Source organism: Rhinoderma darwinii, chromosome 4 (assembly GCF_050947455.1).
Source record: "Rhinoderma darwinii isolate aRhiDar2 chromosome 4, aRhiDar2.hap1, whole genome shotgun sequence".
Classification (NCBI taxonomy): Eukaryota; Metazoa; Chordata; class Amphibia; order Anura; family Rhinodermatidae; genus Rhinoderma; species Rhinoderma darwinii.
Window position 1 is genome coordinate 124381421 of NC_134690.1, and position 27940 is coordinate 124409360.

The 27940-nt window shown below is 40.8% G+C and overlaps 1 protein-coding gene across 2 annotated transcripts in view; it reads right to left on the reverse strand.

Annotated features, from left to right (window-relative positions):
* Positions 1-6598: 6598 nt before the first annotated feature.
* The window catches only part of CCNL1 (cyclin L1), a 34523-nt gene continuing 13181 nt past the window's right edge, over positions 6599-27940 (reverse strand). For both annotated transcript variants that reach the window (XM_075861535.1, XM_075861534.1), the window contains 8 exons: positions 21578-21698; positions 19256-19320; positions 16032-16131; positions 15560-15664; positions 15116-15257; positions 14333-14432; positions 7822-7905; positions 6599-7354 (listed from right to left, as the gene is read on the reverse strand). In XM_075861535.1, coding sequence (XP_075717650.1) covers positions 7006-7354; positions 7822-7905; positions 14333-14432; positions 15116-15257; positions 15560-15664; positions 16032-16131; positions 19256-19320; positions 21578-21698 — 1066 coding nt within the window. In that variant the 3' untranslated portion in view covers positions 6599-7005. The remainder of the gene's footprint in view (positions 7355-7821; positions 7906-14332; positions 14433-15115; positions 15258-15559; positions 15665-16031; positions 16132-19255; positions 19321-21577; positions 21699-27940) is intronic.

Here is a 27940-nt window from a genome sequence, read left to right on the forward strand (position 1 = left end):
AGCATTCAGTTAGCAACAGGGTTACATGATATACATGTGTTTAGGCCACATCCGTGGGCTAAGTGCATAGGACTAATAGTGAAATAATGATGAACTACTTCACTGTGCATGGAACCACTTGTATAAAAGTGCTGCCCGTCTCTAGATGTGGTCACGTTGTTAATAAAGTTAACTGTAAAAAAAACACACGAGAATGTTAACCCGCTAGTGACCGCCAATACGCCTTTTCACGCCGCTGCATCAGAATAAACAGAGCAGGGAGCCGTTAAATCTCCCTGCTCTGATACCAGAGGTAGCTGAGGGCTGGGGGAATCCCTGCTCGACCCTGTGAGATCGATATTAGTATCGATCTCACCCATTTAACCCCTCAGATGTGGCGCTCAATAGCGTGCGCCGCATCAGAGTTGTTTGAGAGGGAGCTCCCTCTCACCCCACCGGCACCCGGCGATAAGATCGCCGAGTGTCTGCTTTCTATGGCAGCTAGGGCCCAATAAAAGGCCCCCAGGTCTGCCTGTAGTAAATGCCTGCCAGGCCATGCCAGAGGCATGGCCTAGCAAATGCATGTCTGTTTTAAACAGACAGGCAGGCAGTAATACACTGCAATAAAAAAGTATTGCAGGGTATTATCAATGCGATCGGATGATCGCATAGTTAAGTCCCCTAGTGGGACTAGTACAAACAAAAAAAATAAAGTTTCAATAAAGTTCAGAAAAAAAAAAAAAGTGAAAAAAAATAAAATTATGAAAAACACACTTTTTGCCCTTACAAAATGATTTATTATTAAAAGGAAAAAAGTTACACATATTTGGTATTGCCGAGTCCATAACAACCCCAACTATAAAGCTATTATATTACTTAACCCGCACGGTGAACGCCGTAAAAACGGAAAAAAAAAAATAAATATGGAAAATTTGCTGTTTTCTGTGAATCCTGACTTAAAAAAGTGATCAAAAAGTCCCATGTACTCCAAAATGGTAAAAAAATGGTAAATGGTAAAAGAAAAAAAAGAAATAAATCCCTCATACAGCTGCATCGGCGGAATAAAAAAAAAAAGTTATGGCTCTTCAAATATGGAGACAAAAACAAATTAAAAAAAAAAAAAAAAAAAAAAAAAAGTGATTTTACTGTGTGAAAGTAATAAAACATAAATTTGCCATTGTTGCTTGCAATCGTAAGAATCCGCTGAATAAAGTTAGTGCTATTTATACCACACGGTAAACGCCGTAAATTTAGGACACAAAAAAAGTGTCGAAATTTGTTGTTTTTTTCTACCCCCCCCCCCCAAAAGTTAATTAATTATATGTACCCCAAAACGGTGCTATTAAAAATTACAACTTGTCCCGCGAAAAACAAGTCCTTATACAGCTATGTCGACGCAAAAATAAAATAAGTTCTAGCTCTCTGAATGAGACGATGGAAAAACAAAAAATTGCTTGGTCATTAACCCCTTCCCTCTTTAGCCACTTTTGACCTTCCTGACAGAGCCTCATTTTTCAAATCTGACGTGTCAATTTATGTGGTAATAACTCCGGAATGCTTTCACCTATCCAAGCGATTCTGAGATTGTTTTCTCGTGACACATTGCACTTTAAGTTACTGGCAAAATTTGCTCGATATGTTCAGTATTTAATTGTGAAAAACACCAAAAATTAGCAAAAAATTGCAAAAATTAGCATTTTTCTCAATTTAAATGTATCTGCTTGTAAGACAGGCAGTTATACCACACAAAATTGTTGCTAATTAACATCCCCCATATGTCTACTTTAGATTGGCATCGTTTTTTGAACATCCTTTTATTTTTCTAGGACGTTACAAGGCTTAGAACTTTAGCAGCAATTTCTCACATTTTCAAGAAAATTTCAAAAGGCTATTTTTACAGGGGCCAGTTCACTTGTGAAGTGGCTTTGAGGGCCTTATATTTTAGAAACCGCCAAAAAGTCACCCCATTTTAAAAACTTCACCCCTCAAAGTATTCAAAACAGCATTTAGAAAATGTCTTAACCCTTTACACATTTCACAGGAATTAAAGCAAAGTAGAGGTGAAATTTACAAATTTCATATTTTTTTGCAGAAATACATTTTTAATACAATTTTTTTTTTATAACACAGAAGGTTTTACCAGAGAAATGCAACTCAATATTTGTTGCCCAGTTTCTGCAGGTTTAGGAAATATCCCACATGTGCCCGTAGCGTGCTACTGGAATGAAGCACCGGTCTCAGAAGCAAAGGAACACCTAGGGGATTTTGGGGCCTTATTTTTGTTAGAATATATTTTAGGCACCATGTCAAGTTTGAAGGGCTCTTGCAGTGCCAAAACAGTAAAAATCCCCCAAAAGTGACCCCATCTGGGAAACTAGACACCTCAAGGAAATTATCTAGGGGTGTAGTGAGCATTTTGACCGCACAGGTTTTTTTACAGAAATTATTGGAAGTAGGCTGTGAAAATGAAAATAGACATTTCTTCAAAGAAAATGTAGGTTTAGCGATTTTTTTTCTCATTTCCACAAGGACTAAAGGAGAAAAAGCACCGCAAAATTTGTAAAGCAATTTCTCCCGAGCAAAACAATACCCCACATGTGGTAATAAATGCATATTTGGACACACGGCAGGGCTTAGAAGGGAAAGAGCGCCATTTGGCTTTTGGAGCTCAAATTTAGCAGGAATGGTTTGCGGAGGCCATGTCACATTTACAAAGCCCCTGAGGGGACAAAACAGTGGAAACCCCCCACAAGTGACCCCATTTCGGAAACTACACCCATTGAGGAAATTATCTAGGGGTATAGTGAGCATTTTGACCCCACAGGTTTTTTGCATAAATTATTGGAAGTAGGCTGTGAAAATGATAATCTAAATTTTTTAAAAGAAAATGTAGGTTTAGCAAATTTTTTCTCATTTCCACAAGGACTGAAGGAGAAAAAGCACCGTAAAATTTGTAAAGCAATTTCTCCCGAGTAAAACAATACCCCACATGTGGTAATAAACAGCTGTTTGGAGACACGGCAGGGCTTAGAAGGGAAAGAGCACTATTTGGCTTTTTGAGATCACATTAAGCAGGAATGATTTGCGGAGGCCATGTCACATTTGCAAAGCCCCTGAGGGGACAAAACAATGAAAACGCCCAAAAAAGGACTCCATTTAAGAAACTACACCTCTTGAGGAATTCATCTAGGGGTGTAGTAAGCATTTTGACCCCACAGATGTTTCATAGAATTTATTAGAATTAGGCAGTGAAAATAAAAACAGTCCTTTTTCTTCAATAAGACGTAGCTTTAGCACAAATTTTTTCATTTTTTCAACAAATAAAGGAAAAAAAGAACCCAACATTTGTAAAGCAATTTCTCCCGAGTACGGCAATACCCCATATGTGGTCATAAACTGCTGTTTGGGCAAACGGCAGGGCTCAGAAGGGAAGGACCGCCATTTGGAGTGCAGATGTTGCTGGATTGGTTTCTGGGCGCCTGTGGGCCCAAAACAGTGGAAACCCCCCAGAAGTGACCCCATTTTGGAAACTACACCCCTCAATGCATTTACCAAGGGGTGTAGTAAGCATTTTAACCCTGCAGGTGTTTTGTAGAAATTAGTGTGCACTCGATGTTGCAGAGTGAAAAGGGGAATTTTTCCATAGATATGCAAATATGTGGTGCCCGGCTTGTGCCACCATAACAAGACCGCTCTCTAATTATTATGCGGTGTTTCCCGGTTTTAGAAACACCCTACATGTGGCCCTAATCTCTTGCCTGGACATATGACAGGGCTCAGGAGTGAAGAGTACCATGCGGAGTGGAGGCCTAATTTGGCGATTTACAAAGTATTGGTTCACAACTGCAGAGGCTCAGATGTGAAATAAAAAACCCCTGAGAAGTGACCCCATTATGGAAACTGCACCCCTCAAGGCATTTATTAAGGGGTGTAGTGAGCATTTTCACCCCACAGGTCTTTTCCATAAATGAATGCGCTGCGGATGGTGCAAATTAAAAATTTATATTTTTCCCTAGATATGCCATTCAGTGGCAAATATGTCATGCCAAGCTTATGACACTGGACACACCCCAAAAATTGTTAAAAAAGGGTTCTCCCGGGTATGACGATGCCATATATGTTGAAGGAAACTGCTGTTTGGGGACGCTGTAGGGTTCAGAGCCGAGGGAGCACCATTTGGCTTTTGGAGCGTAGATTTTGCTTGTAGTAGTTTTGTTTGGAGTCTTACTGGTGTTTCCATTTATAATGTGGGGGTACATGTAAGCGGGGCGGAGTATATAAGGGGCATAGTCAGGTGGTATAATAATGGGGTAAAAATAATCCATAGATGTGTGTTACACTGTGAAGCAATCCTTTCTGCACGGGCCGGTGTCGCACTGATAAATGGTGTCATTTCTTATCCCCCTTTTTGGGATGCCAGGTAAACAAAAAAACGCAATTCTGCTTTTTTCGTTTTTTTTTATACCTATTTTATAGGACTTTATGTTTTACAACTTTTTGCACAATAAAATTACTTTTGTAAAAAGAATGTATTTTTTCTGTCGCCAAGTTGTGAGAACCATAACTTTTTAATTTTTTTATCGACGGAGGTGTATGAGGGCTTGTTTTTTGCGGGACGAGCTATAGTTTTTATAGGTACCATTTTTGGATACGTGCGACTTTTTGATCACTTTTTATTCTAATATTTGTAGGGCAAAGTGAACCAAAAAACAGAAACTCTGGTAACGTTTTATAAGTAGTTTTTTTACGCTGTTCACCGCGTGCAATAAATATAATATTTTGATACCTCAGGTCGTTACGGTCGTGGCGATATCAAATACATAAGGTTTATTATTATTTTTCAATAATAAAAGGACTTGATAAGCGTAAAAGGGGGATTGTGTTTTATTTGATTACTTGAAACTTTTATTGTTTTCAAACTTTTTATTTTTTGCACATTATTTTACACTTTTTCTCAAGTCCCACTAGGGGACTTGAAGGTCCAACGGTCAGATATTTTTTTTTCTAATACATTGCACTACCTATGTAGTGCAATGTATTAGATCTGTCAGTCATTCACTAACAGCAAGCCGACTAGGCTTCGCCTCCCGGCAGGGCCTAAATCGGCTTCCGTAATGGCAGAGCAGGAGACCATTGTGATTGCCTGTCAGGGCTGGCGATCTGCTAGTAACCGCTTCGATTGCAGCAATCGCTTTCGATTGCTGCATCGAAGGGGTTAATGGCAGGGATCGGAGCTAGCTCCGGTTCCTGCCGTTACAGGTGGATGTCCGCTGTACAGTACAGCTGACTTCCACCGCTGATGACGCCGGATCAGCTCCTGACCCGGCGCCATCTTGCCGGCAGCTACGGAAGCCGATCAGGCTCCGCCGCCGGGCGGATCTTGACCGGCTTCGGTGCTAGGCAGACCGGGAGGCCAGTATTAGGCCTCCGGTTGCCATTGCAGCCACCGGAACCCCGGCAATTTCATTGCTGGGGCTCCGATGAGCTGCAAACACCTTAAGTGCAGCGATCGCGTTTGAGCGCTGCACTTAAGGGGTTAATGGCGGGGATCGAAGCTAATTTCGGTCCCCGCCGTTACAGTCGGATGTCAGCTGTAAGATACAGCTGAGATCCGACGATGATGGCACCGACTCAGCTTCTGAGCCGGTGCCAAACATTTGGCGTAAGTATACGACATTTTGCGGGAAGCACTTGCTTTCCATGACGTATATTTACGGCAAATGTCGGGAAGGGGTTAAGGTTTAAAATAGGCTGGTCATTAAGGGGTTAAAGCTGCATCATGTCTGTCAGTGTATGTGTAGAAGCAGATGCTCCTGTAGGTACAAATACTTTATACTCCTTAGTAAAATGCCATTAACCTGTTAAATACCTGGATGGTGTTACCTGAATGCTAGTTGTCACGTGTGGGTGGTAGGTCACGTTTAGTCCCTTCAGTTATCCTATGGATACATTGTTATACAATTGACTAAAATGTGGGCTATACCATTATTCTTATTTTTTTCTTTAGACTGAGGCTAACGCAACGTTATTCGGAAGATGTGAGCAGAATCTCTAATAGATATCAGAAAAGTGTGTGATTTCCTATTCTACAAATAAAAACTGGACAACCCCTTTAAATGATTTTACTGGAAATTAACAAAACCATATTATAATCAGTCACTTAAAGTGTAGCTAAACGTTCGAAAAACTTCTGACATGTCAGTAGTTTGGATTGGTGGGGGTCCGAGCACAGAGACCCCCCCCCCCCCCAAATCGCTAGAACGAAGCAGTGCTCAGACCCCCACCAATCCAAACTTCTGACATGTCAGACGTTTAGCTACATTTTAAATGCAAGATGTATGGAGCAATCATGGTGCACAGGATGTTACCCATCAACTTACCTGTCTATAGACATATTGTTTATTTCTGATTTCCCAACAAGCAGTTAGAACATAACCACATTTCTTTCGACAAAACGATCAGAACTGAACTAATCTGAAATTCTTTTTGTTCCCGTTTACCAACTGGCTATGGAGTTCACACACAGCAATGCAAGTTACATTTGCAAAGATTTTTGCTACAATGATTTTCCCAATATTGGTCTTCTCTATTCACAGCTAAATCAGCACACCTAAGTATTACACAAAATTCATAAAGACAAGCAGCACTGATTTGGCTTTTCTAATTTATTTCCTAATAAAATTCAGTTTGTACACATGCAGACTAAAACCCAATAAGAAAGATTTCACAATTTAAATAATCATTAAATATACCAGTGTCTGCAATCCGTTCATATAAAAAATAAGACCTTTTACAGCAATCCAGTCACAGAAGCTGTTTTAATACAACTCTAGATCAATATCCTCTGACCATGTTCTTTAATGTCATACTGTCAAGGTATAATGTGCAAAAAGATATACATTGAAAGAAAACCAAAAATATCTGATAAATGTCCATTTCTGTAGTCAAATGTTTTAAAGTTAGTTACAAAAGCCTACTTATAAAGTCCTTACAAACAAACATTTATTTTCCCTTCTGGCTTGGCATTCAGTGTCTGTGCCTGCTATGTCCAGAGTGACCACTACTATGATGTTTACTTTTATGTGACCTTTCAAATGAACGAGACCTCTCTCGTCTATCCCGATGATGGCCACGGTCATGCCTGTGCTTTTTGGAAGGATCACTGTGTTCCCTGGATTTGCCTGGGGTGGGGGAATGTGACTTTTTCCGTTTATGGCCATGTCTGTTTGAACCCCGCAAATCATCCGCACGGTGCTTTAGTTTGAGGTGTGGAGATCCATGATTGTGATGTCTCCGTGGGCTCTCACTGTGGCTACGGGATCTGCTTCTTGATCTTGAGCTGTAAGTTCCAGATCGACTTCGTCTGTTATTATAGCTTAAGAAAAAAAACAAAAAAACAAATTCAGTTCTGTATACCGATGCATATATTTATAATTGCGGATGGTAAGGAATTGTGCACAAATCAGACACCGCTATAATGCTGTATAGCACAGACAAAGCGCACTACAGCACAGCATTAACAGGATACACGTTTCTATGTATGGGCTACAGCCCACCATAGGTCTTCAGTACATGATCTGTTGGGGTCTGACACAGAGGCCTCGCACAGATCAGGTGGATAGGTCATCAGTTGTCAGAAGGTGGACAATCCCTTTAACAAAGCTTAAGACTAGTTAAACATTTTTCCATTTGTGTCCTACAGCTGGCGTTAAACATCTAAAACTCCTGGCCCCTGGAGATTATTGCACACTTCATGTAGAACTTGGGGAACATTAATAACATACTGTAAGTAGTAAACTAGACTGCATCACAGTTTGTACAAAGAACATTAATAAGACCTACTGTCTTCTTGGAGAGCGGGATCTTGATTTTGTTCGCGATCTCGACCTGCTTACACTTCGACTTCTTTTGTTTTCTTTTCGCAAGCTGGATAAAAAGAAAATCGCATTATGCAAAGTTTTCCAGTCTGCAATGAACGGATGAATGAGAAGTATGAACTGGGGCGTTAAAGGGAACGAGGCATCAGAAAATGACCTATGGTTGAAAAAGTCGCTCTTTATTAAAAAAAATAATATATAATCATAAGAATAATAAACCAACAATACTTCCTGTTCTGTAGAGATCACTTCTCAGCAGATATCACAGGTAGGATTACAATGAAAGGTAACACCACCAGATAGAGAACAAAGGATCCACCATTGACAACCACAGATCCCCTCCTATCCCTTCCTGCACAGATACTTCTGTACATGTCACAGAGCATGCCTAGGAAACTCTCCCATAGAAGTCAATAAACAGCTCTTCTCCAGACTACAGGTTTGCATGGTCCATGTGGCTGCTGTAGAGCATTTCTCTACAGGTCCTTCTCAATGACTTAGAACAAAGAGTTATTTCAGTAATTCAATTCAAAAAGTGAAACTCATTATATAGATTCATTACATACAGTGTGATCCATTTCCAGCATTTGTTTCTTTTAATGTTGAAGATTATGGCTAAAATTTAGTCTCAGAAAATTAGAATACTGGGCAAAAGTTGGAGATTGTAGACTCATGGTGTGACACTACTCAGCTAATCAACACAAAACACCTGCAAAGGTTTCCTAAGCCTTTAACCCCTTCGCACACCCAGATGTGCCATTACGATTTGATGTTTGGGGCGCACTCACGCCCTCCATATGCTGCGGGTGTCAGCTGTACTAACAGCTGGGAGCAGCGATGGCGCTGTTCCTGGCTGTTTAACCCCTCAAAAGCTGTGCAGAGAGATAAATATATATATATAAAAAGTTTGCCAAAAACAAACCTTTTCCCATAAGCAAAAATGGTGTAGAAAAGGCAGATCCAGCACTCGAATAATTAAAAATTCCAATTTTATTTAGGTCATGCTTAAAACCAAGGATAAAACAAAAATCCCGGGACCACGCTTACGCGTTTCAGACCACTAGGGTATGATCAAGCTATGATTAAGGACCCTAGTGGTCTGAAACGCGTAAGCGTGGTCCCGGGATTTTTGTTTTATCTTTGGTTTTAAACATGACCTAAATAAAATTGGAATTTTTAATTATTCGAGTGCTGGATCTGCCTTTTCTACACATCATTTTTTGCTTCAATTGCCTGCAGTCGACACAGGATCAGTTCAGGAGGATTTACAAGCACCTACAGCTTTTGGATTAACTACATTTTTTGCATCAGTCAAGCATTATGAAAAACGCATTGGAAAACGCAACCATAGCGTGGTGGTTATGAGGTGAGCTAAACTTTTACTAAAACATTTTTCAATTTTTCACTTTTCCCATAAGGTAATGTTAAAAATAAAAAAGTAAATAAAATTCGTATCGCTGCGTCAGTAAAAGTCTGAATGATTACAATAGTTATTTAATGCGCACGGTGAACGCCGTAAAAAATAAATGTAAAACTCCAAAAATCGCTGTTTTTTGGTCAAATTAGCGCTAAGATTTTTTTTTTATATAAAGTGATCAGAAAGTTAAACAAGTTATGGGTCTCAGATTGTGGCGACAATTTTTATTAAAAAGTTTTAGCGTTTTTACCACACTGAAAGCCGTAAAAATGAAACCAAGACAAACAATTGAGGAATCAGTTTTTATCAACTTCAGCCCGCAAAGAAAAAAAATTTGTTTCCCAGTACATTACATGGAACTATAAATGGTACCAAAATAACAATTTCTCCCGCACAAAACAAGCCCTCACACCACTCTATTGACGGGGAAAAAAAAGTTAAGGCTCTTGGCATGCGGGGCGTGAAAAATAAAAAGAACTGGCTTCGTCCCGAAGGGGTTAAATGGTCCATCAGTCTGGTTCAGTAGGCTTCACAATCATGGGGAAGACTGCGGACTTGGCAGTTCTCCAGAAGACAGTCATTGACAAGGAGGGTAAGCCACAAAAGGACATTTCTAATGAAGCTGGCTGTTCACAGAGTGCTGTATCCAAGCATATTAATGGGGAGTTGAGAGGAAGTAAAAAGTGTGGTAGAAAAAGGTGCACAAGGATTGGACTGCGGCTGGAGTCAGTGCTTCAAGAGCCGCCACACACAGACATATCCAGGACATGGTCTAAAACTGTTGCATTCCTTGAGACAACGTCACAATAGGGATGCACGATGCATCGAAACTTCGATACTGTTTCGATACTGTGCATCCCTAAACGGTTCGATACCGCTATTTCCTGTATTTCGATACTTCGCTGCACAGCCGCACAGCTCAGTATAGTAATTAGGGATGTCACGATACCAGAATTTGGACTTCGATACCGATACTTCGTTTAGTATTGCGATTTCGATACCAATTTCGATACTTTTGCCAACAGTAATAAAAAATAAAATTCTTCCGTTTTCTGATGTGAGGCGCAGCGTGTGATGAATTTTGAACGCGCCTCACATTAATAGTAATTAATCCCATCATGTTTCTCAGTCATATTGGGTTAATGTGCGAGGTACATGATGGGGTTAATTACTATTAATGTGAGGAACATGGAGGTTAAATTCATCGCACCTCGCGCCTCACATTAATAAGTGAATGAAAGCCGTGTTTATTTCATTTTTTTACAGCGCACACATCATAAATGATGCAAAAAAATTGTTGTGCGCGCCATTACTGAATGTGTGTATTTTATGTATTGAGACTTATTTTAATGTTTATTGTAAAAAAGGTGAAGGTGTATTTTTTTTTAAATTTTAACAATACTTTGTTTTTACTTTATTTTTAAACTTTAATGTACTGACATATATCAGATATATCCCAGTACATTAGCCTGTGGACAGATAGTACACAGGCAGTTGTTAGGACATACTTGGGTATGTCCTAACAACAAGAAATATGGTAAGACAGTCCTGGGGTCCGTCAATAGACCCTGGGCTGTCTGCCCATATATGGTATGGCCCTCGATCGCGTCACAGGAATTCCCTGTGACGCGATCCAGGGGCATCCCCCCTTCTCACTTTCCCCTGAATGCTGCAGTCAGCTGTGATCGTAGCATTCAGGGTAATAACGGCGGAGATGAGAGGTTTCTCTGATCTCCACCGTTATAGAGCGGGGCTGTGGCTGTGTAATACAGCCATTGCCCGGCTCCTGACAGGAAGTGCGCGCGCGGTCAGCATGAGGTGATGCGGCCGAGCTGCACTAATGAGCGGCGGTTCAGGCATTGAGGACAGAACATGGGGGTGTTTTGCAGTGCGCCCGCCATGTTCTGTCTTCAGTGCCGCCGCTCATTAGTGCAGCGCTGGCCGTATCGCATCATCCTGACCCCGCGAACTTATCATGACTCAGGAGCGGGGCTGTGGCTGAATTACACAGCCGCAGCCGCGCTCCCATACATTCATGTATTACTATACTGAGCTGTGCGGCTGCGCAGCTCAGTATCGAAATACAGGAAATAGCGGTATCGAACCGTTTAGGGATGCAGAGTATCGAAACAGTATCGAAGTTTCGATGCACCGTGCATCCCTAATAGTAATACATGAATGTATGAGAGCGGGGCTGCGGCTGTGTAATACAGCCATTGCTCCGCTCCGGAGTCCTGATAACAAGTGCGCGGGGTCAGGATGATGCGATGCGGCCGGCGCTGCACTAATGAGTGGCGGCACTGAAGACAGAACATGGCGGGCGCACTACAAAACACCCCCATGTTCTGTCTTAAGTGCCTGAACCGCCGCTCATTAGTGCAGTGCCGGCCGCATCACCTCATGCTGACCGCGCACGCACTTCCTGTCAGGAGCGGGGCAATGGCTGTATTACACAGCCGCAGCCCTGCTGGCGGCGATCAGAGAAACCTCTCCTCCGCCGTTATTCCCCTGAATGCTGCGATCACAGCGGGCTGCAGCATTCAGGAGAAAATGAGAAGGGGGGATGCCCCTGGATTGCGTCACAGGGAATTCCTGTGACGCGATCGAGGGACATGCCATATATGGGCAGACAGCTCAGGGTCTATTGACGGACCCCAGGGCTGTCTTACCATATCTCTTGTTGTTAGGGCATACTGAGGTTTGTCCTAACAACTGCCTGTGTACTATCTGTCCACAGGCTAATGTACTGGGATATATCTGATATGTCAGTACATTAAAGTTTAAAAATAAAGTAAAAACAAAGTATTGTTAAATTTAAAAAAAAACACATACACCTTTTTTTACAATAAACATTAAAAGAAGTCTCAATACATAAAATATACACATTCAGTAATGGCGCGCACAACAATGTTTTTGCATCATTTATGATGTGTACGCTGTAAAAAAATAAAATAAACACGGCTTTCTATCACTTATTAATGTGAGGCGCGAGGTGCGATGAATTTAACCTCCATGTTCCTCACATTAATAGTAATTAACCCCATCATGTACCTCACACATTAACCCATTATGACTGAGAAACAGTATGGGATTAATTACTATTAATGTAAGGCGCATTCAAAATTCATCACACGTCGCGCCTCACATCAGAAAACGGAATTTTTTTTTTTTATTACTGTTGCCAAAGTATCGAAATTGGTATCGAAATCGCAATACTAAACGAAGTATCGGTATCGAAGTCCAAATTCTGGTATCGTGACATCCCTACGTCACAAAACGTCTTACCTGGGCTAAGGAGAAAAAGGACTGGTCTGTTGCTCAGTGGTCCAAAGTCCTGTATTCAAATGAAAGTAAATTTTGCATTTCATTTGGAAATCTCGGTCCCAGAGTCTGGAGGAAGAGTGGAGAGGCTTCAATCCAAGTTGCTTGCGGTCCAGTGTGAAGTTTCCACAGTCAGTGATGGTTTGGGGGCCATGTCATCTGCTGGTGATGGTCCACTGTGTTATATCAAGTCCAGAGTCAGCGCAGCCGTCTACCAGGACATTTTTGAGCACTTCATGCTTCCCTCGGCTGACAAGCTTTATGGAGATGCGGATTTCATTTTCCAGCAGGACTTGGCACCTGCCCACACTGCCAAATGTACCAATATCTGGTGTAATAACCACAGTATTACTGTGCTTGATTGGCCAGCAAACTCGCCTGACCTAAACCCCATAGAGAATCTCTGGGGTATTGTCAAGAGGAAGATGAGAGACACCGGATCCAACAATGCAGACCAGCTGAAGGCCAATATCAAAGCAACCTGGGCTTCCATAACTCAGCAGTGCCACAGGCTGATCGCCCCATGCCACGCCGCATTGATACAGTAATTCATGCAGAGTCTGAGCCCCAACTAAGTATTGAGTGCATATACTGTACATACTTTTCAGTAGGCCAACATTTCAGTATTAAAAATAATTTTTGAAATTGGGCTTATATAATATTCTAATTTTCTGACACTAAATTATGGGTTTTCATTAACTATTACCATAATCATCAACTTTTTAAAAAAAAAGCTAGAAATAGATCACTGTGTAATGAATCTATATGATGTATGAGTTTCACTTTTTGAATTGAATTACTGAAATAAATTCACTTTTTGATGATATTCTAACTTATTGAGAAGGACCTGTAAGTGCTTTTAACAGCAGCTCAGACAAGATGGCTGCCCCATAATCATGCACATAAACTAGAAAAAATAAATAAAATTATATCAGCATCTGGTTTTAATAAGTGTAAAAAAAATAAATGAATATTACATTCTCTTCAAGTTAGAAAAGAGGGGGAAGACAGGGGAATTGACTTGATTGCTGTAAGCTCATTACTGGCCCTTACTAAAAATAAAAGTATGCCCCCAGTAGTCGGTGTAAAACCCGTCAGCCATATTGTTTACATAAAGGTCGACCATTGCATTGTCTATAGTCTCCAGCTTTGCATAAAGAGATTGCTAGAAAATTCTTCAGCACATAAAACGTGCCCAGAGCAGGATATGGGCAATGCCTTCATGCAATTAGATAACGTCATTGCTGGATGAGACATCCAATAAATAACTTAAGTAAAAACATGGCTACAGGTTATCAGCAGGAACTACTGGGGGGAAAAAAACAAAAACGAACACTCAAGATGAAAGCCGACCGAAATAAGGTTACGTGAACGATTGTTACCAGTCATGTGGGATTTTTTTCAGCTGCTCATCAGCTGAAGCTCTGCATGCAAGGCATGATCAGCCAACTACAGGTATTGTTGTTGTTTTTTTTTCTTCTTCACTACAGCCTCGATATGCCAGTTCAGGCTGCATTGAGGCTGATCTTAATTTTAAGTGCACGCAAACGTAAAAAAATTAAGTGTCTGAAATGCAGGTTCTCTACAACGACACATAGCAAATAAAAAATAAGATACTCACACCAAAAAGACAAAGCTCACATACCGGTAAAAAGATTAGGTACTAAAACATTTATGCATTTTCATATTTGCAATTATGAATGAGATTTCTGGATTCAAATAACCCAAAACGACTTACCCATTATAAGGACTCTTTAATGACTGCTTTTCTTCTGGTTCACGTTTAATTTTTGTAGATACTGGAGATTTTTCTTCTGCCTTTACTTCTCTAGGAGATGCTAAAAAAATAATTAAAGCCACTTATTGCATTGCTATATAATGTGGAAATAGTCCAAACTATTGACTAGCTTTTAGATCCACGAAGACTAAGGGACTGTTTACATCAGCGTCGGGCTTCGGCTCATCGGTCCTGTTTGACCTTTCCGTCAGAGGAACCGATGAACGGAAAACCAAACGGAGACCACAGCTTCCGTTTGCATTACCATTGATTTCAATGGTAATGCTGGCGTTGCAGTCAGTTTCCATTCTGTAAAATCTCCGGGTTTTTTTCCCCGCGGAAATAGCGTAGTAGACTACACTATGGTTTCCGAAAAAATAAATAAAATAAAAGTTGAAAAACTTTACGGAGCGGAAATAAAAAGTGCAACGGAAGCATTACAGTGGAAATCAATGGTAATGCAAACGGAAGCTATGTTTTCCATTTGGCTTTCCATTCATCGGTTCTTCAAACAGAAAGGTCGAACGAAAGCCCGACACTGATGTAAAACCAGTCTAAGCACCATGTAACATGAACTAACGTAATAAAATGTACAACCAATCAGAAAGGAGGATAAAACATAGGATAACCTTATTGAAAATAAGCCATATTTGGCAATATTGTTTTTGCCTCAAAGACTTAATGGCAACAAAAAGGATAAAATCTTAAATTATGCAAAACAAAGAGCAGTGATGGAAAACGTACATGGTTTAGATGCTGGAGAGAAACCTCCCATTGTAGAAAGAGCAGGTGTTCCATCAGGATTCAGGCCTTTTGCTTTAAGTTTAGCTTCCTGCAGGGTCACTTTCCTCTTTTCCACTTCCTTGTCCAAAAAGTCATAGTTTGGCTGTTGAACACATCACATTTAAAGTTGAAAAATGTATCCATTAAATGTAAAATTGGGAACAAACCCCCCCCCCCCCCAAAAACAAAAAAACAAAGAACAGACACACGGATTGCTCCCTAAATGGGGAACAGAACTCACAGCCTCCCCATGAGTTATCTGGGTTTTTCACAAAAGATCACTTGCACTACAAACAGTGGTTACGATACAGAAAGACATTTCTGAATTTGGTTGCTGTGAACCAAATGAAAAAGGGAAAGCACAATAAAATGTGACAAATGAGGACGTATGACAGTTCAACCTACCTTCTTCCTGCTGTAAAGTCTTAAAGTTGAGACACAGATTTCTTGAATGCTTTCTTCAGTAGCTCCAAAAAGTAAAAACCAGTGTGGCTTATTGGGTAATGGAATCTAAGGAAAGATGAGAGTTTAGTAGAAAGGAAGACTGGACATCTTACTGGGTCACAGAACATGTACCATAAGATTTATAAACTTTACAGCAATTTACTTAAAGGACAACCTCTGGTTTGGTGGAACCTGGGTACAGTGCAAGGTAATGTCTAGACAGTCTATTGATGGGTTGCTTTGTGGCCTAGCTGCTCAGGTAAAGTAGATTAGGTAACGAAAGTAATATATATAAGGTAAGAACATTGGATGGAGAAAAGGTTGAATGCTACTAGAACATGGTTTATTGCCTACCACTGTTCTATATGAAATCAAAGAAGAGCTATTTAGTCAACCCTAAACAGGACGGAAAAAAAAGTTCCTAAACCCTCACCTGCAAAGCTCTAGAAGCCAGATATATACAAGCACACGCAATCGTTTCTGCCTCAAATCTGACAAATACGTTAGTTCGAAGGCAATCATTCATGTAGTTCCTGAAAAACATAAAATTGACTTATCACTTTGTAGTCTAACATAACTACAGTCTAACAAAACAAAGAACAAAACAAATAAATATAGATCACTTGGAGACTCGGTATACTTTGTTTTTTCTTCTCACTCTGATTCAATTAAAAATAGAGAAGTATGTCAAATTAAAGCTAAAAAGTAAGTATGGCAATGATCACATTAGGTTTTCTGAGCCTGGCTTCTATTCCCCAATACAGCTAAAAAACCCACTAAGGGAATATTTCAACGTGGCAGATTTGTTAAAGACATTTCTGTGAATGTCCTATTCGTCTGAATGGATCAGTTGTAAGAAATTTTTCAGTCGTAGAAACTTCTGCAACAAATCTTCCTGCATTTGAACAAACCCATAGCCAGCCAATCACACATGCAGTTTTTGGTGGCAATTCCAGAAGTGGATCATACAGGAAGGAAACATTTCAGGTCTTTCCTTTATACTTCTTTCTTTTCAGTTCCATTCTTTGCATTTGTCAAAAAAACTGCATGTATAATAAGAGCCTAAGTGTTTCTCAGAACTCTGTTGTGCCGTTTCTGTTCTTCCTCCTAGAAATTTATGAATAAATGGACAACTGGGTGTTACCAGGTGGAGCGGTCCCTACACAAACTGACCATGTCCAGTCAGTGCTGAAATAGTAGGACTGTAGGGACACACGATTGCCCTTGTCAAAGTGGTAAGACCCAGTTGCCAATTTAGTCATAATTTTTTAGGAGGAACAACAGAGGAGCATCACAATACAGAGATCTAAGAATATATATGTTTCAGAATTGTTATTTCATGGGGAATACAAGTATTTACTAAAAATAAACCTGTCAGGAGAGACAACAGGGTTTTCCACTTCGACAATTGATTATCTATCCACTGGATAGGTCATCAGTATACAATCGGTGTGTATCCGACCCCCGGACCGATCCGCCACCGGACGACGCTGCCTGAAGCAGATGGCTCCGGCCAAAGAATAGCGGCAGAGCTGCTGTATTGCAGCTCTGATCCTATTCAAGTGAATAGGAGCAGTGCTGCAGTTCTGCCCAATGGCTTATATGCAGTGATCGGAGCCATCTGCTTCCGGCTCCAACTACTGCATCTCGTTCCAAACGTCCAGTGCACGCAGGCAGCCAAAGTTGCGGATCGGTGTGGGATCCGGATGTCGGACACGCACCGGTCATATACTGATGACCTTTCCGGTGGATAGGTCATCAGTTTTCAGAAAGTGGACAACCCCTTTAATTTATCATTACTTCCTGCAACACTTAAAAAGGGGGCTAACTGGGTTCTTAATTTTTTAGTAAACGCTGCAAATGTCTTTAAAAAAAATAAAAAAAACAACCAGTACTCACCTATCCTTACCCCGGTGACTCTCCTGGTGATTGGTTACCTGCAAGCAGCACATGACCAAGGCATCCAAACACAGAGGGGAATATGATTCATCACCACCGAGTTCTCTGATTGGCTGCAGTGGTCACATGCAACCTACCTGTAAACAATCACTAGGAGGGCCGCCAGAGCATCAGCCCTGGATCGCCAGGGAAAAGGTTTGGAGAGTACTGGTTGTTTTTTTTTTTATTTCAGGACATTTGCAGTCATACAGTTGTAATCGGCACATTTTATGCTAGTCAATGTCCTGTACACACACTGATCACGGAATGCCTGCCATTTCTTCTGCATGTACTACTAAACTGCTTGAGATCAATTTCTATAGCCAAGAGTAAGCATATGATTGGCCCCAGATCATGAAGCAAAGTATGTGCAGCTATCCTATGCGGTCAGCGGTCCATGTAACCAGATATGTATGGATATATTAGCATCATCCTTAGTGTGTATACCCAAAATAAACTTACAGGGGTTTTGCGGTTTTATGTAAAAGCCAAATAGTTGAATAATGGAAGGTTAAACAACCTTTTAATATACTTTGTGTTTTAATGAGTCACCATTTTCAAAATCTCTACCTGTAATCAGTGAATGTTTATATCCAGAGGCTGAAACCCTGCTGCTTACATTGCTGCAGGGGCTCGTTACAACAGCTCTGATACACTTTATGGGCTGTGAACCTGTGTCAGTTGGACAAGTGTTCAGTCTCTAAAGGTCAACAATTAGCGGCACTGACAACCAACAGATTTGCCGGCATTATGTCGGTGTGGCTGTCAAACTGCCTGTTAATGGCCACGTGCTGTTGTGGGTAAAACGGCACTTTACCTGCCAGATTGTGCGGCCATAAAGGGTGTATTCGACAATGTGCCGATGCAGCAGTTGGCTGCATAACGGCTGGGTCAGTGCCGCTCCGCACTCTTAATGTTTTTATTCACTGTCAGCAAGCAGAGATCTTAATTGAGAATACTCAAAAGTATATTAGAAAGTTGCAGGATTTTTTATTACACGATGTTACAGCTTTATTTACATACATCCAGAAATTCTTTTTTAAAAATATAAAGAACTTGCAGACAACATAAAGATGCCATTTCATTGTAAACAGTTGCAACATTATGATTTTAACTCACCTTACTATTTACAATAGTGGCATTACTTCCAAAGTATACCAACAATGTAAAATTTCAAAAGGATGATTTTTTTTTTCTCTCAAAAACAAATAATCTATTACAAAACGGCAAGGGGAGCAGGTGTTGTAAAATGAAAGAACATTTTCCCTTTTCTGAACAGCACATTACAAAAATAGTTCTGAAAGCAAATATACAAATCCTTTGGACACCAGCACAGAACTAGAAGATGCGACCAGATGGATATGGACCACTTCAGTGAATCACGGATGAGAGCTTGCACTGCATTGGCTGAAGAGAAGGGCAGCCAATCAGGCCATCCGGAGGTTGGTGTGGTGCAGAGGGCAGAGTTCTATGACTTACCATCATGGACTACCCTTTAACCAAAGAGTAGAAAAAAGAACAAAGTTAAACAGAGATCTCCAAATGATGTCTTGCTCATGCCATGAAAACAGTAAGCAGAAACGGTTGTATATTTGTACTTGTGTTCAAATGATTTACAATCTAGGTCTCTGAACACCATTAACTGATTTCTGCTTCCATTTCCCTGGTAGTGAGAAATTAAAAAACAAAAAAAACAAACTTGAAATAAAACACACTTACCAGGCTGTCTGAACGAGGGTCTGATTCCTTTCACATTCTAAGACCTGGAGGTACAGAACAATCATCTAGGAGAAAAAATAAAGCCATTACAATACTGAAAGTAGTATGATCAAATAAAGGCACCTGGACACATGGGGTCCAATAAACTAGGTAACACCTTTATAACTAAGAACAAACAGAATATAAAAAAAAAAAAAAAAACCTGTAAAAACATTGTTAATATACCATCAAAAGGCCATGTTCACAAAGCACAAATTTGCCATAAGCAGAGATTCTAATTTCTGGCAGATCAGTCACTGGTTCCGCAGGTGAATTAGTTCCATTGTAAATCAACTGATCCAATACTCGGCTTTTGAGTGGTAAATTAGTGGCAATGAGGAGTATGCAGTGGATTTGAAAATCCACAGCACATTTATTATTCTGTGCGGATATTTTTTTTTATGAGGTATAGAACCTCCATTAAAATGCACTGCACGCAGAATTTCAGCAGATTTGGTCAGTATTTTGACATGGAATCCAGAGGGTGGCGCTACATGGCCAGAATTCCAGCCTTATAACGATGGCTCCACTTACACGGAGCAATAGTCAATCTATGGGGACAGTTCGTCCTCATACATTCTGCATCTCGTTGGGAGCACATCCCACATGTGCTGCTGACAAGCGACCATTTTTATTATTTTTTGTCAGCATACGAAATATGATCAGACTGATCTCTGTCCTGTTCACACAGGGCTATGATGGGTACGAGCGCTCGTTGGCCCTTGTAAAGGTCCTAAATGTGTGGACGTGGCCTTTTTGATTATGGCATTTCGCTGTCATTTCTATTATAAATAACCTCTTAAGAATTTTACTTGGTGCCTAGAGAACTCTTGAAGCCCTGGCACAGGCGGTTTAACAACGATTGAGTTATACCGATTACAGATTGTGTTGTGCCAACAGTCCTATGCCTGTTTTATATGGACTGTAGTTTTTGACAAGGACTCCAAATGTAAGCCTGCATTCAGATTGTTTTAATAAGTCTGAGTGGGAACCATATATATTTTTTTGTAAATACAAGGATCTTGTCAGGGGTTTCCCTGCATTGTTCGGAGACAAAAAAAACTTTCACCTTTTTACCTTGACAGGTACTGATCTATTCTCAGATTAAATGTACATGTATAAACAGCATACTTACATATGCTAATCAGGATAACAAAAGGCATGGTTATGGCCTATGTATTCTGTGTATAATATATGCGGCAGTCAGTAAGAGCCCCTACCACAGAACTAGTCACACCCAGGGGAATTTACACATAGAACGTTCGTTGACGATAATTGCCCTGTGTAAACAGGGGAACGATCAGCAGATGAACGAGCAAACGCCAGATCATCTGCTGGCCGTATCGTTTTAAAAAAGTTAAATATTGCTGTCGGCAGCACATCTTGTGTAAAACAGGGAGACGCGCTGCCAACATGATAATGAATGGGGACGAGCGATCAGAGCAACAACTGCTCGTCCCCATCCATAGCTCCGTGTGACAGGAGCAAACAGCACCCATCAATGATGTCTGACGGGTACAGGATTCAGTGTAAGATACAGCTGCTCTGTACACAGAACATTAGTATCACAAAAAGTAAAAATAATTTTCAATAAAACTTAAAGTTATAAAGTTGCACAAAACACACGTGTGTGTGTGTATATATATATATATATATATATATATATATATATATATATATACACACACACACACACACTTAAAACCGCAGTAAGGGCCTGTTCACACAGTTTTCTTGCAGGCGGAAAAATCTGCCTCAAATTTACTCGGCCATTAAGCGCTGCCTCTCATTGAGGTCAGAGACGGAAGCACCTGAAGAGCATGACCCTTTTTTCCTCTCACGGGACAAACTGCCACCGCCTCCCATTGAAATTAATGAGAGAAGTTTTTTGGCGCGGTTTCCGCATCAAAAAGACTGAACTAGGCCCAAAACTAAAAATTATATTTCGTTACATTTAAAACATACATCAATTTTAAAGGCCCATAACCAAAACTTTCTATTCCCTTCAACCTTATCCAACTATCATTTAGGTATCACATTTCAATAGACGTTTATTGTTCCGTTGAGAATAAGTGTTCTACATTGAAGAGAAAAGAAAGAAAAATCAAATTCATTTTACAGGGCTTTTTTTTTTTTTATTACATAGTGCATTACATTTTCTTGTTTTACGTTAAACCTTTGTTCCATTGTCATCATCCATAGTTCTTTCGAACCCATATACTCCCAGTATGGAATTGGCTTAGATGTATTTACCTCCAGACACTCCATATTGCACATGCTCACCTTGTGAGGATGTTTTACGTGAACACAAAATCCCAGCTCCTTTAACACTCTTCTTTCCGCTTTGATTACTTGATTTTTGGTATTTATGTAGCTTTGGTCAAGTATCAGTGGACTTGGGGTCCTAATTTATGGGAAATAAAATCAATATTGCTTTGAAAATAATAGTTTTACAGGCTTTTTTTTTCATTTAGTCCTTCCAACCGACTAAACGGCAACAGAAACCAAAAGTTTGGCTTCCTGCAAATATGTCCAGACTTTAACCTTGTGCTGTCCAAGTTTAATTTAAATGACTCTTGAACGCATGCCATTTCAAGACTCCAGAGACACCAGTTGTGCAAAGATCCCAAAGTGGAAAATATAAAATTAACCCGTGTCACATATATATTACTTCTTCAAAAACAATAAATGCCAACATTTTAAATTTTATAAGCTGCTTTACACCAAGTACATGTGATCAGTCTAGAACAATGTAAATTATACAATATTATAGAAAGTGTGTGCTAAAAAGTACTAGAATTCACAATTTGTCCATGTTCAGACGTGGTGGATTAGCGGTGCGGATTCTGCACCACAAACCTGGGGCAATGTAAAGTACAATGCATTTGGATGCGAGATTCAAGACCCCCTTCCACACTTAGTGGAAAGATTCTGTACAGAAATACAAGTATCCTACAGATTTCCAAATCCACAGCATGCTCGTATTGCCACAAAGCAATAGAGTGAAATCTGCAGTGAATCTCCAAAATCCCAATGAAGAAATCTGCAGCAGATTTTTTCCACTACATCTGGCCGTAGCCTTTTTGAAATGTTTCTATTCAATGTACTAAAGTGCTCTACTGAGAAAGAAGTGGCAGCTACTCAACGACGCCTGAATATTGCTGTGCAACAAGTGGCAGAAAGCATTTGTAAAGTCAGACACTTGAAAGCTACACCACCCATCCGCAACAATCAGGAACATTTTAGTCGTTGGGAAAAGTGTCGTAAACTTGCGAAGTTACTTTGATAAGTGTGCCCCAATCTGTTTAAGAAGTAACATCCACTGTGCGGCAGATCACAGGGATCAGTTTTTATAGGGTACAGTTGGAGAACATAGAAACACTGATATCTTCACACATCTTACAAGCAGAACCCTAAGGCTGGGTTCACACGACCTATTTTCAGACGTAAACGAGGCGTTTTAAGCTTCGATTTACGTCTGAAAATACGGCTCCAATATGTTCGGCAAGCATCTGCCCATTCATTTGAATGGGTTTGCCGATGTACTGCGCCGACGACCTGTCATTTACGCGTCGCTGTCAAACGACGCGTAAAAAAGACAGCTCGTCAAAAAAAGCGCAGGACACTTCTTGAGACGTAATTTGAGCCGTTTTTCATTGATTCCAATGAAGAAGAGCTCCAAATTACAGCCGTAATTGACGCCTCGCAAAACGCGAGTACATGCAATTACGTCTGAAATTCCGGAGCGGTTTTCTCCTGAAAACAGCTCCGTTATTTCAGACGTAAATGCAGTTATCGTGTGCACATACCCTTACTGCTCCACATGTGTCTGTACTGTATTATCTAAAAAGATCAAATAAAATTAAAACTGGCGTGTTATATAGCATTATAAACTGACGCCCACTGTCAAAACAAGCAGTCATCTTAATAGAATAACGGTGACTAAATTGCAAGGTAACAAAAGCTTTTACTCAGATGGGATCAAATCCCATTTTGGCTCAAAATAGTCCTCATACAGCAGTGTAAGCGTAGTTTTACTCTATGGAACCCAAGCCCATTTAGTCATAAAATATACAGTTCTTAGACTGTTCATACGCCTGTAGGACTGAAGGCGAAGACATTTGGATAACAAAGATCTAAACAATGCTTGTTCATTTCAACTTGCTACTAAAAAGACACAAAGTACACTTAAAATGTGGAGAAGAATTTATAGATGCCTTTGTTGTTCTTCCATCAGCTGCTACTGGTACTGTTGGACAGGGAGAACAGAAAAGTGCTGGTGGAAAGGTGGATATCAACGAGCACAAACAGGCTTGCTGACAGATCCAGGTTTTTCCTGCTGATGCCACGGCCAGTGAGAAAATTAGTAATTATTGGCTGATCTCTCAACACTTTTCACCAAGTATTGCATGTGCAGGACTGTGCACTCTCGGGCCAAAACAGAGAGGACCAGGCCAGAATTTGGCCCCATGCAGCAATTTAGCCCTGACCATTATAGGAGTTTATATTATAATGTGAAGATAACTTAAAGAGGCTCTGTCACCAGATTATAAGTGTCCTATCTCCTACATAATCTGATCAGCGCTGGAATGTAGATAATAGCAGTGGTTTTTATTTTGAAAAACGATCATTTTTGAGCAAGTTATGAGCTAGTTTAGATTTACGCTAATGATTATCAAAATTGACAACTGGGCGTGTTTTTACCTTTTACCAACTGGGCGTTGTACAGAGAAGTGTATGAGGCTGACCAATCAGTGATCAATCAGTGTCCTGCACTTCTCATTGTTCCAGCCCAGCATGATCCACAGCACAGTGTGATAATGCCCTATCTCCTAACTAATCTAATAGGCGCTATCCTGACGAGAAGTAGTGTGATTTGTTTTAAAAAAGGTTTATTATTTGCAAAGCTATGAGCATATTTCTAAATATTCTAATGTGACTAATAGACAAATACGAGGTGACACTTCACTCTGGGCGGTGTAATGTCTTCTGCATGACGCTGTCCAATCAGTATACAGCTTCTCCCCCTCCCCTCCCCAGCAACACAGTGTGATCACATAGTATACAGCTTCCATTCCCAGCTGTTCAACGGGCGATATCTCTAGTTATGTCACAGCTAGAATCTCCTCTTTCATACACCACCAGAACCACTGTTCTAGCTGGTCCACAGTCTGAGATATGGCTGTTTGAAATGACCCCCCTTCCCTCTAGAATGTGTCTCATTGTGTGAAGCAGCTTCATGCTGATTGGACAGCGTTAGACGCTGTGAGGTAGCTCCACCTCAGGAGAATCACTGCTGTTACCTCCCACTTGTCTAATAAAGGCTCATTTACATATTTAGAAATAAGCTCATAACATTTAAAATAAACGTTGGATCACAATGGTGATGCACATTTGCAGAAAATGAGAAAACAAAAAGTTCCCTCAATAAATCAAATTCTCATGCTACAAACAACGGGCTGCACACGGAAGCCATCCGTGTGCATGAGGCCTTAAACGTATTTAATGCCCCCCACCCCATCACTGAAGCTTACTTGGTTTGGTGTGTGCCAATTACTTAATAAGCAATAACATACTTGTGATTTTTTGATCATTGTATTCTTAAATGGTCAATAACTGCAAGAAACTTTGTATAAATCAAAAGTACAGGCAAATATAAGAAACTTTATAATATATCTCATTAGAGAAAAAGGCCACTTTCTCCATTCCCCCCAGCCTCAATCCACCACCTCCTAAATGTTCACTCACTTTGAATTTTCTGCTAAATCTGTCTCCTCAGTTCATTAAAAGGTTACGGCTGCCCATACAAGTCTATGGATAGGTGAGGAGGGAGAGTGTAAGAAAGACTCTAGTAAGGGTTACATCTCACCCCAGTGCTGGATTCTCCGCTACACTGCTTATTATTACTGTATAAACTCCTCCATGCAGCTGCAGCTTCTATATAGGTGATAGAGAAGAGCAGATTCCTGCTCCCCTATCTCTCTCTGTGTGCGGTGACATAATAGCCGTTAGGCTCCTCCCACTAGCTCAGAGACCACTGAGAATTAAGAGATTAGCCGTTTTCCTCTGCAGGCTCAAATAATTCAGAATACAAATCATATAATGGCCAGAAAGCGTTATTCTTCATGTACACACATCAGCTTGTTCTGAAAAGTCTCCTGAAAGGTTAGGTTTGCTGGGGATAGTGGGTGTCGTCCGTTAAGCTTGTTGAGCTGCCAATCCGTGAGCCCTGTCTTCGGTCATCCAAGACGGCCGCAAAGGCTTCTCAGACTACACGACGCACACTGTGCTTTTGTAGTCAAAGACACTATTTCTTGCTATCCGATTGACTAGTCAGCTCACGAGAGCAGCACTAGCCAATTGGATAGCAGGGAAGAGTGTTACTACCAAAGCAAAGTGTGAATTGGATAGTCTGGGAAGAGCTGGGGCCATCTCGGATTACTGAAGAGAGGGCCCAAGAATCAGCAGCACAACAAGTTAAACGGAGGGCACCAAGTAAACACTATATTCCCCAGCAAACTTGTCATTTTTAGCTAAAACCAGAGGGTCATTCATATTAATGGAATTGGACCTCTACCTGCTGACTTTATGGGGAGGGTATGGCTCATATACAGCAACCAATCTGAGCAGGCAGAGCTGCAATGTAACATGTGGAAGAGAGTGTGTAACAGCATGAACCTCTAAGAAGACAAGCAGATAGATGTCAGATCGCAGACATTAGACAAAGCAGCTAAGCCAAACATGATGCCATAGTTACAGGACATGTCAGCTCTCCTGATATGTCTGTTTTAGTTAAAGAGGCTGTCACCAGATTAAAAGTGCCCTATCTCCGACATAATGTGATCAGAGCTGTAGATAGTTTTTCAAAATAAAAACCACTATCATTTATGAGTAATTTTAGATTTATGCTAATTCGTTTCTTAATAGACAACTGGGTGCGTTTTTACTTTTTACCAACTGGGCGTTGTGAAGGAGTGTATGAGGCTGACCAATCAGCATCATAAACCTCATTGTTCCAGCCCAGCTTCTTTCACTACACAATCAGATCGAAGAGGACCCCACCGATAACTGAAACGGGGGTACCGAGCCCCCAGTTCCACCTTACTGCACAATCGCAGTGAGGAGGAACTTGCACTAAGCGGCAGTCGAGCATGCATCCAGCCGCTCCATTCAACGTATATCGTACTGATGGAAACAGTCGAGCCCTGTACTTGGCTCTCTTTCAGAGAGTCTTCGAATAAAGCATGTTGGACCACCGCTTCATTTAAAGTGGTCTTCATTGCAGGCGTGATGGGGGGGGGCCCCCTCCGTGGTGGGACCCACAGCAAACAGACATTTATCACCTATCACGTGGATGATACATTTCCATTGTGGGACAACCGCTTTTTACTGGTGTTCCCCATGAAATAACGCTGGAGAATCTTTTCTTACAACTTTTTTGTGCAGTTCCTCTATTTCAACTGGAAAAGTACGAATAAATTGATAACTGGGTGTTACTATTCCTCTTGTCAACAGGGTTTGTCCCAACAGTCTGGCTCTGTCTGCACTGGTTGGACTTTGACAAGGGGAATGGCAACACTGAGTTGTCATTTTAATGAGGAACAGCATAAGAAAAAGATGCTACAGAATTGTTGTTTTATGGGGTAATACAAAGTACTAAAACAGACGTCAGGAGAGATTACAGGTCCTTTTTAAAGGGAAGAATATAACAGATCTGCTGAGCTACTTTGCCAAGAAGCACAAATACACTGGACTCATGCATACTATAGAGCGGTGTTCATGTGAAGTGTGCTCCCTCCTGAGCGATGACCACCCATATAACATACTCTTAAATTTCGACAGCTGTGACTCAGATGATAGAGCAGGAGCAGACGTAATACTCTGTAGATTCTAAAAATTCCCATTTAAGGGCAATTATCCCCTATTCACAGGATAGATGATTGCCTGATCGCTGTGGACCCCACCGATCGTGAGAACTGGAGTTCCGGACCGCCGTTCCTCCTCACTGCTCGACCTCAGTGAAGGGGACAGCGAATCGAGCGGAAGTCGAGCTTACACCCGCTGCTCCAGTCAATGTCTAGAAGACTGATGGAAACAGTCCAGCGTTGTACTCCACTGTTTCCACCAGTCCCATAGACTGAATGGTGCGGCAGCTCGCATGCTCAAGTGCTGCTGCATTTATTGTCCTCCTCACTACAGTAGAGAAGAGAGGAGGAAGAGAGGGTTCGGGACTTCCGTTCTCGCGACGTGGGATCAGACAATTTTACCTATCCTTTGAATAGGTGATAATTGTCGAATCTGAGAATACCCATTTAAACATTCGAATAGAAGGAAAACAATGTTATAACTAATGTAGTGCCTATGGGACGGTGCGACTCGGCAGTCTCATTTTTGCGTTCTTTAAAGGAACAGTGTCATCACAATTTTTTTTTTAATATGTTAAAGAGGTTAGTGCTTTATTAAAAACGTTTATATTTATTTGTGTGTTTGTGTTTTACTTTTTCTTATTTTTACACTTTTTCTTCCCTATGGGGGCTGCCATTTTTTTTTTCATTTCTGTATGTGTCGATTAACGACACATACAGACATGGAATACGGCAGCCACAGTCCCATAGGGACTGCGAACGGGGCCCGTTCCATCCACTA